Source organism: Otolemur garnettii, unplaced genomic scaffold (assembly GCF_000181295.1).
Source record: "Otolemur garnettii isolate 467f Iridium unplaced genomic scaffold, OtoGar3 scaffold00010, whole genome shotgun sequence".
NCBI lineage: Eukaryota > Metazoa > Chordata > Mammalia > Primates > Galagidae > Otolemur > Otolemur garnettii.
In genome coordinates this window covers 10,910,486-10,920,852 of record NW_003852405.1, presented here as the reverse complement: position 1 = coordinate 10,920,852, position 10,367 = coordinate 10,910,486, and the positions used below count along the sequence as shown (strand labels likewise).

The window sequence follows — 10,367 nt, the reverse complement described above, 5'->3', positions numbered from 1 at the left end:
GCCATGGCACTCTACCCAGGGGGATAGCTTGAGGCTCTGTCTCAAAAAAATAAAAATAAAAATAAAATAAATTCTCTATCATAAAACGCTATCATTGAAATTTGATAGTGAGAAAGTAAAAATGTAAAAATATTCATATTTTAAAATGAAATGCAAAGTTGTGATGGTCTTTGTATTCTTTCATGGTATTAAATTATTTACTTATCACATTATTTAACATGCTTTGAGATACAGAAATAATAAGGCTTAGTGGCTCAGCCCCTGTTTTAACTCAATAACTAGGAAAATGACATGAAGGCGACGTTAACCAGTTTGATGAGAGTATTTCAAAATGTATGTGAAAACACCACACTGTACCCTGTGATTGCATTGATGTACACAGCTATGATTTAATAAAAAATTTAAAAAAAAAGACTACATAGTCTAGGAGTGTAAGATCCGACAGTTAAGTTCATGGACTCGTCCTAGAAAAAGTACTTCATGTCTCATTCCTGAATATCACCAAGGTCACCTTCTCGGTATTCTTGGAAGCTATGTACCAAAGCCAGGGCCAAGTCCACCCTTTAAAAGAATTTTAGAATTATTTTTGTGGAATGGCCCTCAGAGCTATCATCATATGAAATCTAACAATTAAGTTTGTGAACTAGTCCTAGAAAAAGTACAACATGCCTTATTGATGACCATATCAGTATGGTCCCCAGATGGTCAGTACTTCCAAAGTGGTCATAGTGATATTCAGCAATGAGGTATGCAGCACTCTTTTTAGGAGAGTTAGCAAACTTAATTGTCCACCCTCATATGTGAGTAAGTGGCATATATAAGATATAGTAGAGTGGGATAATGATTTAATAAAAGTATACAATTATGATAGGCTCGTTGAGGATAAAAGCAACTAAGACTCCTTTAAAACAGAACCAGAGGGGATTTATTTGACCTGGAATTAATATAAAAGGTAGAGAACAAGATGAAGGGACTTGTGCAAATGTTTGTGGTAGGAGAAATCATGGTATACTCATAAATGAACAAATAATTTGGCTGGAGTCAAGATATACTCAGCAGAGAATCTTGATTTAGAGCTGGAGAGGTGGGTAAGGACTGCTCACAAAGGACTTTGAAAGTTAGCTAAGAACTGTCAATATTTATACACCACGACACAAGTGGAAAGAGAATATGAAGTAGTCCCTTGCAGCAGTGTAGGATAGAGATTATGGTGGTGCGGAGGTAAAATATGGATGTAGATAGACAGATGTAATAGTTTAAAATCTAGAAATATTGCAGTTGTTGTACAAATATAAGAAATTTTGGAATTGGTGATTGAATCTATGTAAATATGAGTGTAGGATACTGCCTTTATTTTTTGCTTATATTTCTGGATACTGATTACCGTTAAGTAGGATGTATAATATAATCAGAAGAAGGGGGAAAAAGGATAAATTTTATTTCACGCGTGTTGCCTGTGAGACACTCAGATATAGTTGTGTGGTAGGCAGAGGTCTATAATAGATAGAGTGGTCATACAGTTCATCTTCCAAGCTAGGATACTTTTGACAGTGAAAAGGATGCTATTGTTTATCAGTGTTCAATGACTGACCTGGGTGAACTAGCATGGCCTATTTAATGAAGGGCAATAATTCATTTTCTTATGTCAAGATATAAGAACGTGTACAATGAAAGAAATAAGCCTGGGCGGTGCCTGTGGCTCAAAGGAGTAGGGTGCTGCTCCCATATACTGGAGGTGGTAGGTTCAAGCCCAGCCCTTGCCAAAAACTGCAAATAAATAAATAAATATATACAATTTAAAAAAGAAATAAGGCCCTTTCTTACTATTTTGAAAACTTGTTTATTGAAGAATTTATTAAGCTACTTTTTTTTTTTTTAGAATATTTTGATGAAATGAAAGAATATGGCCCGATTTATATTCTGTGGTCAGCCTCAGAAGACGATCTGGTTGATATTCTGAAAGATGTTTCCAGCTGTATTGACAGATGCTGCAAAGCCACTGAAAAACGGATGGCTGGACTCTCCGAGGCCCTGCTTCCCGTGGTCCATGAGTACGTGCTTTACAGCGAAATGTTAATGGTAAGAGCACCCACTTCGGATTTCCCTGCAGTCCTGTACCTGATTATAAGCCCGCTAAAGGCGATTTCTATTTCCCCTTTTTCTCACCACTCTCTTCTTATCCCAGCAGGATGTTTTCATGGTGATGCTCTATAAATATTTATTCACCATGTGCACGAATAGACAAAGGGAAGAATGCGTTGCTAAAAGGCGGGAGTATGCAACACTCAGTAGCAGCACCAAGAATTTATAAAATTATACACAGACTTGAAGCACTCCCAATCAAGATGTACTTGGAGAATAGGACTGGGTTTTTTTCAACCTGTTTTAAAAATTTTACTTTACAAAGTTCTTAGTACTTTGGGGATTTCTTTGCATGTAACAACAGCCTTCCCAGTTCTGGGTTCATTTGATGTAGCAACATATTTAATACGTTATGTAAAAGTACTTGAGTAAGACCTTGATGTTTGTTCTACCTTCTAGTTGCTTTTAAAAGGGATCTTTTAAGTTAAGTGTTTTCCTTTCACTATTTGAAAAGGCTTTTATTCCTCTTATATCAAAGTTTCAGATTTTACTTCTCAGTTCTAGTTAAGGTTTCCACATTTGGGGGATTTAGCAATGCTATCTGCAAAGCTAATATTCTCCTTCTAGTATTACCCTATGACCGGGATACTCTGCACTGTCAATTTGGCATCCTCTGGTCTCTGGTGATGGTCGGGGAAGGAGTCAGCTTGCATTAAGATATAACCCTTTCTTCTGCTATTTATAATGGAAGCTATGTCTGGTTTCTGTTGTAATGTACTCTTGATTTCTAGGGATTTCTTTTATTTTCCTTTTCTTTTTTTTTAACTTTGCTTTGTTTTGATATGAAAAGCTCTGTTTGTCTTTCGGCATGATGTCTGCCTCATTCTTGTTTGTCATTTTCAGAGTCCCTTTGACTGAGCCATTAAATATTGCGTGAACATTTCAGGCTTCTCTTGCGACTTGACCTTATTGAGGTCTTCCTGTAACAAAGTCTCTTGCTTTCCAAAGGCGCCAGCGTGTCAGTGCTGAGGAGGAGTCTCTGCTTTATCTCTATCAGTTTCCTTGGCTCCATCCTGTTGTTTGATCACCCCCTTGTATAAATATCTTCAAAAAGATCTGATTTGTATATTCTCTTCTCTTAGTGTTTTCCTATGTCAAGATGTAAATTACATAATTAAAATCTTATGTTATTAGAGGTGTGGAAAAATTACAATAGCAACCCTAAAGAATTACTTTGTAGACTCCTGGGGTATTATCAGTAGTATTTATATTGCAGTTATGGTGCTGTTTTAGATTGGAATATTTTCTTTAATCTGAGCTGAAATAATGATAAATAATGCCTTGACAAAAATGGTTCAATTTATGTAATTTTCACTAGTTTTTTCCTGAAGTAACCTCTTACTTAAAATATTTATGCATACAAAGCACAGTATGGAAACATTTATGAACACAGACCTTAAATAAACACGATTAAATTACAGCACGAGTCATTTGGGTTAGAGTAAGGAAGGGGTCTTTTTGACATTAATGATAATTAAACACTGAAGTAAATATAAAGGAATTTGTGACCACTAGTTGAATTTTCTACCGATTTCTTTGCAGCTAGGAGATTTTTGAAAGTCATAAGAGTGATTCCGCCAGGTGAAAAATAAAACCAGCTGGTTCTCAGGATACCTTTTCAGTCCTTAATGCTTTTCCATTATTGTTTAAATAGTGTAGAACCATCTTACTTGACCTTCATGTAACTAATCTGCGTTTGGTTCTTCCCTTCTTCTATAAAACACCCAGAAGGCTTGTGTCCTGTTAAGGCCCTTTTCCTGTGTGCCCAGGGCTGCTTCTCTCCCTGGTTGAGTTGCTGTCTTTTTCCTTCAGCCTGTTTAGGCCACTTGTGTTCATTATTTAAATCCCATTATTTAATTAATATGGTGAAAGCCAATGAAAGATGAGTACATAAGGAGTTGTTGTGTCTGTGAGGTCTACGTAGAATGTCTTAGAGGAAAAGTGACTCACCAAAGCAACATATTATAAAATTTCACCAAAAATTACTAAAGATGTGGATGGAGTCTAGACATAGACAGTGCTGCACTCAGATTGCTTCACAAGAGTGTTTTAAGTTTAAGATACTGAAACTTGAAATCATGGTTATTAAAAAAAAAAACAAGTTGGAACTCTATCAGTCAAAGAAACGGCTATAAATTTCTCTTTGAAAGCTTGGCTAGGGCGGCACCTGTGGCTCGGAGGAGTAGGGCGCTGGCCCCATATGCCAGAGGTGGCGGGTTCAAACCCAGTCCTGGCCAAAAACTGCAAAAAACCCCCCCAAAACAGAAAGCTTGGCTAATTGTCTTACAGTACAAATGTTAAAAAAAAAAGGAAAAATATTTTTTTAAAGTTTGGCTAAATGGTAAATATATATACATTTAGAGCTGAAATAAAATGCTTAACCTACGAATGCACATTTTAGTTCCCTGATTCCCCATTGTAGTTGCCTATTTGATAACGGTCCCTTTGCAGACAGGTAAGAGGGCTGCCACTGATTATGGACATTTCCAGGTGAATGGCTTGTGGGACCTTCCAGTGGCAACCAGCGTGAGCTATAGTATATAATTCCAGTGTTTTCACTGATTTTTTTTTGTTTGATTATTTCACTTATTTTTTATTGTTCGATTATTTGTTTTACTTTTTTTGGTCCTTTTGAAGAATTGTACAAGCTGGCTTGGCGCCTGTGGCTCAAGCGGCTAAGGCGCTGGCCACATACACCTAAGGTGGCGGGTTCGAATCCCCAGCCCGGGCCGCCCAACAACAATGATGGCTGCAACCAAAAGATGGCCGGGCATTGTGGCGGGCGCCTGTGGTCCCAGCTACTTGGGAGGCTGAGGCAGGAGACTCGCTTGAGCCCAGGAGTTGGAGGTTGCTGTGAGTGTGATGCCACGGCACTCTACCCAGGGGGACAGCTTGAGGCTTCCTCTCAAAAAAAAAAAAAAAAAAAAAAGAATTGTACAAGCCTCAAGTACTCTATCAAATGTTTTACATACATATGATGTTTAAACTGGTAAAATGTGCATTGGGAAAACTAATACAATATTTATGAAAAAAATTCTCTTAAAAACTAGCTTTTAAGTTAGCTTTTAGAAATTAAAAGGAAAAACAACCACATTTTTAATATATTATATCCCCAAATGACTAATGGCTTGAAGGAAGAGATGGTATTTATATTCTGAAATGTATATTTTTGTTATAGAAAAGATTATTCAAACTAAGTGCTTCCTATTTTATCCTTATGTTTTAATGTGAAGGGTGTTATGAAAAGAAGAGACCAAATACAAGCAGAACTGGAGTCCAGACTTGAAGCTTTGACCTATAAAAAGGCAGATACCGATCTAGTAAGTTTGAAAGTTTCTTGATATAATCATAAAGGATTTATTGACTAAAATGTTTATTTGCGAATCAAGCTTTATTGCATGATTGTTTCTAAGCAGTCAACAAATGATAATCGAATTTTTTCTACAAATCAGGTATCATTAAATACCACGTGAGTCTGTAAGCTCAACAATGATGCTTTTCTGCCTTTCTGGCTTATATTATCTCATACTATAAGGAAAATCGGAAGTTAATTTAAAAAAAAAACATAATGTGTTAAAGAAGATATGAAAACTATGCAGCATTGTTCCAGGTTAAGACATACTGTGTAAATACATTGACTTTTTTCTAGTTTTATGAGATGTTTATACAAAATAATGGTTTTGTACACTTTTTTCTGGTTATTATAAAAAATCTTTACAAAGGAGGTATCTTTGTTTTTAAGTTTAATCCTTTCCTTAGTATATTTTAATATGGAAATTATCAAATGCAAAATGAGATCTCATAATGTTATGAACCTCACATATCTATAAGTTGGCTTCAAATTCTCAATATTTTGCCCAAATTTTTAACCTGTCTTTTTTCCTTTTTAATTTTTTCAGAAGTATCCTAAAGCAAATTCTAGGTATATGATGATGATTTTACCCATAGTGCTTTTATATTTATATTTTACTATTTGCTTATTTTTAGAGTCATACTCTCAGATTAGAATTGTTATTTATGTTTTAAAAATTTAGGAAGACACTTGGAAGGTCAAGTAATTTGCCCAGGTTTATATTTCAAATTACCTCTTGAAATGCAGGACTGTGCTTCTTTACAAAGAGCAGAAATAGAAGTAGGAAAAACTATTATTCTGGCTAACTTTTGTTGATACCCTATGAAAGATATTTTCTCAATTTTTCCTTTGACTTAGGGTAAGTGGGGGAATCCTTGAAGCCCCCAGTAAATCTTCAGTAGTATAGCCTCTCCAACCCCAACCTGGCTGAGGACACTGTATCCTTCCTTTCTGCCTTAATCTTCTCACTAGCTTTAATCACTTTATAATGTATTTATTTTTCTTTATTTTTTTCTCTCTCTTTCTTCATAATTGAAACACCTTAAGGGCAGAAATTTTCGTTCATTGACTGACTATTCCCAGCCCCTTGAACAGTGCCGTCACATGGGAATCACTCAGTAAATATTTAGTGAACGAACAAATGAATGAAAATTACAGTGACTACATTGAAAGGCTGAAGCAAGCAGTCTCTAAAATCAAAACTGTGTAAGACACCAGGACTTCAGTAAAAAGTGACTGTGACTCATCCTCCTATCTTGGCTGTATTAACTGAAATTCTGTTCTCCTGAGTGGAATGGGAGTGGGGAGCAGCGGGCCACTGCGGACAGAGTGGGAGAAAAGAATCTGTTAGAGAGAGCAGCAGAAAATGTAAAACTGGTAGAACTAGTGCTTGAGGGGAAAGTCCTCTTTACCTCAAGAAGAGGGGAAGAGAAGGAACCCCAAATCAGCCTTTTCCATTCAATAGGAGACGTACATATATATTTAAAGAGTCAGTTGAAGGGAGCAAGGACAGGGTGGGCGCCAGTTCAGAAATTGTAATTGCATATTTTGAACCTAGAATTTGTTTTTCATTTGGTAAATAATTTTAAAAGATATGGAAATTACTAGTTAGATACATTTTGCTCTTGACTAAAGCCTGGGGGAAAAATAGCATATTTTGAAGTTTGAGGAGAGTAATAGCATAGCTTACAAACCAAGCATATGTTCAGAATGGCCTGTGCTCGTGTTTGATGACAGGAAGATTAGTTGAGATTATTCCAACCGCAAAAGTGTAAGAAAAAAAAAAATAGCCTGGGTTCAGCTACGGCTGGGATTTCCAGCTACACTCCAAAGCAAAACATATTTCTTGCAAGTATTTCTCTTTTGCTCTATACAATTTTTTGATATGTCATTACAATCTACTAATCAGTCGGATTTATGATTTCACTTTGGTGTGTGGTGTCTACTAGAAAGTACTTAACACCTGATGTAGCTGTTGTGTCGTAAAATTGGAAGACACTGGAAACTTTAATTATCCGCATTATTATTTCATAAGGTACTTTTAATTCAGATTTGAAACAGTCTCATTGGACACAGTAACAGAGACATTGCTGCTACTTTTTCTTACCCATCAGAATGGATTCTTCCTAAAATTCAGAGAGACACATGTAAGGATTTGAAAAGGACAGTTTACATTTTCAAACAGTTAATTTGTTTCAGAGCTTCTTGCTTTCAAATTCCTACGTGCTATGATAGAATCTGTGGGAGAAACCTTCCCGAGTCTCTCTAAAAATGAACCTGCCATGATTGGTCACAGAGCAAATGGAGGGATGTTGCTTAAAAATATGCAGGGTAGGGTCACCATGGAAACGTGCCCTCGTGAGGTCCTTCTAAGGAGCCCTCCTTTGCAGTCACCATGACGACCCTAGCGGAATATAGCAAATTGCCTGGTTGTTTACCATGGCAACTCAGACAGGGCCACTTTGGAGACAACCCTAGGGCCATTTCTATGGAAATCTACTGATCTGCTCTTCAGAGGTTCCATGAAGTCACCTTTGGTTGGGTGCAAATGCAAGAAAGAGGCTCGCAATGAAAAGGTCAGTGAAATGAAGCTCCAGGAAGTAGGGCAAAGATTAGGGAGGCTGTAATTATCAGGTGGTGAGATAGCAGTGATGGAACACTCCAGAGGTTATGCTGAATACACGAGGTAAGCTTTCTATGGACTTCGTGGCATGCACATAAAAAACTCTGGTCTTTTTACCATGCACGTAAAACTCTGTACATCCGTGGATGGTGGAAATTAGCATTAATAATGGCATAATGGCTACCTTGTCTCATCACTCAGATATGCCCACAGAAGTTAGGTGTTTTTCTATAAATTAACACTTGGTAACGAATTCCTTGATTTTAATACTTGGGCAGTTACAAAGTGGCTCCTCCTCAGAGTTTGTAGTTTTTATCTCACAGCAGTAAAATTAATGGTTTTAAAATGACCTGAACTCACTGAAGACATTCAGAATATTGATTTGAAGGTCGGTTCAGCTGTTCATTTAGAGTTTTGCTGTTGAGACTTTGGAATTCGATAGACCCAGGATCAAATGCTAGTACACTGGCTTATTAACTCTGTGACCCAGGACAAGTTTCCTAACTTCTTTTAGCCTCGTTTGATCATCTATAATTTGAAAAGATTATGAGTGCCTTTCTCATAGGATTGTGTAAGGATTTGGTTATATCATGCAGGTAAACTGCTTGGATCACAGTAAGCTTGCAGCTGTTGTTAGTCGCTCTTTATTGAAGAGCGGGGAGAGTGTTTCAGGTAGAGTGGATGTTGTGAAAAGCTCCAATAGCGTGCTGAGTTGAGGAAACAGTATTGCCTGCCGTATGGAGAGTAGGCTGCAGGAGGATGAAGGAATATCACTTAAAGGTAGGCTGCAATCACGTGGAAAGGGGACCTTATTGTTACCAGGTTGGGGAATGTGGACTGTGTTCTTGGTTGGTACAGATCCAGTGAGAAGCTGAACTGCGGAGGTGGCAGTGGGATTACCAAGGTGAGTAACTTAGAGAGAGAGGTTGAAAATAGAATTCATACTCCTTCAAGAGCAAGGCGTATCCAGCATTTCAAGTTGTTAACGACTCTAACATTACTAACTTCTATGGAGGGCAGATAGTGGCTCTCTAAACTGAGCTATAGAATACGAAAGGAAGAAGAAATTGATGTCATGATAAGATGACATTTAATGTAGAAGGAGTCTATGGAAACCTTTCGATGAATGTCCTCACCTCCCATAGGAGAGTCACTATTTGGAGAACTGGGCAAACAGTGGTCAGTAAGCCAGGTCCTCCTGAGGCTTATGTTCTAGCAGGTAGATAAAAAACCCAAAGAACAGTAAAATGTAGAGTAGATTGTCATGTAGTGATAAGTGTGGAGGAAAGAAAGTGTTGAGTGGTGCAATTTAGAGTGAGGAGTCAGGGAAGGTCTCATTGACTAGGAGCAGAGTCAGGTGAAGGGGACAGGAAGTGGGATGTGGAACACTGGGTGTGCACAGCCCAGGAAATCAAGGAGACTGAGGTTACGCATGTGGAGGTTACGGGAAATGATCTCAGAGAAGTGCCAAGGGTTAGATCCCAGAGGACCTGTAAGGTTTGCATCACAGCTAGGAAAGAAGAGAAGAGTTAAGCAGAGGAGTACCATGGTGGCAGCTCATGTGTGAGATGATTACCATGACTGGGAATAAACGTGAGCTGGTGTAGATGCTGTCCATGCCCAGGATGGGGGAAAGCCAGAGCTGGAAAGCAGCTTTTATAATCCCACTGGGACATGATGGCTGGCACTAGGGTGGAAGTGGCGGGAGGCAGTCAGATTCTCAGAGCTGTTTGTTATTTGGTGAGCTGTGCATTGTGAGAGGATGAGGGGAGTCGAGGATGATTCTGAGGATTTGGGAATGAAAACACTGGAAGGAAATATTGGCATTAAGATAGGGAAGAGTTTGGAAAGAACATGTTTATGAGTGAGGAAGATGAGGACATCAGACTGGACATGTGAAGTTACTGTGCCTAGTAGATACGTAAGGGAGATGGTGAGTAGAGAGTTACATGTAAACAGCCAAAGGCCAGAGAAGGGGCCTAGCTTGAGATGTGTATTTGGGGGTTGTGAGCAAATGGATGACATTAAAGCCAGAGATTTGGCTCGGTGCCTGTGGCTCAAGTGGCTAAGGCTCCAGCCACATACACCTAAGGTGGCGGGTTCAAATCCAGCCCAGGCCCGCCAAAGAACAATGATGGCTGCAACCAAAAAATAGCCAGGCATTGTGGCAGGCGCCTGTGGTCCCAGCTACTTGGGAGGCAGAGGCAGGAGGCTCTCTTGAGCCCAGGAGTTGGAGGTTGCTGTGAGCTG

At 38.4% G+C, this 10,367-nt stretch overlaps 1 protein-coding gene across 3 annotated transcripts in view; it reads left to right on the top strand.

Moving 5' to 3' along the window:
- SNX7 (sorting nexin 7) overlaps positions 1-10,367 on the top strand; it is a 96,315-nt gene that overhangs the window by 36,547 nt on the left and 49,401 nt on the right. For all 3 annotated transcript variants that reach the window (XM_003784128.2, XM_003784130.1, XM_012801647.1), the window contains 2 exons: positions 1,880-2,079; positions 5,376-5,462. In XM_003784128.2, the coding sequence (XP_003784176.1) occupies positions 1,880-2,079; positions 5,376-5,462 (287 nt within the window). The remainder of the gene's footprint in view (positions 1-1,879; positions 2,080-5,375; positions 5,463-10,367) is intronic.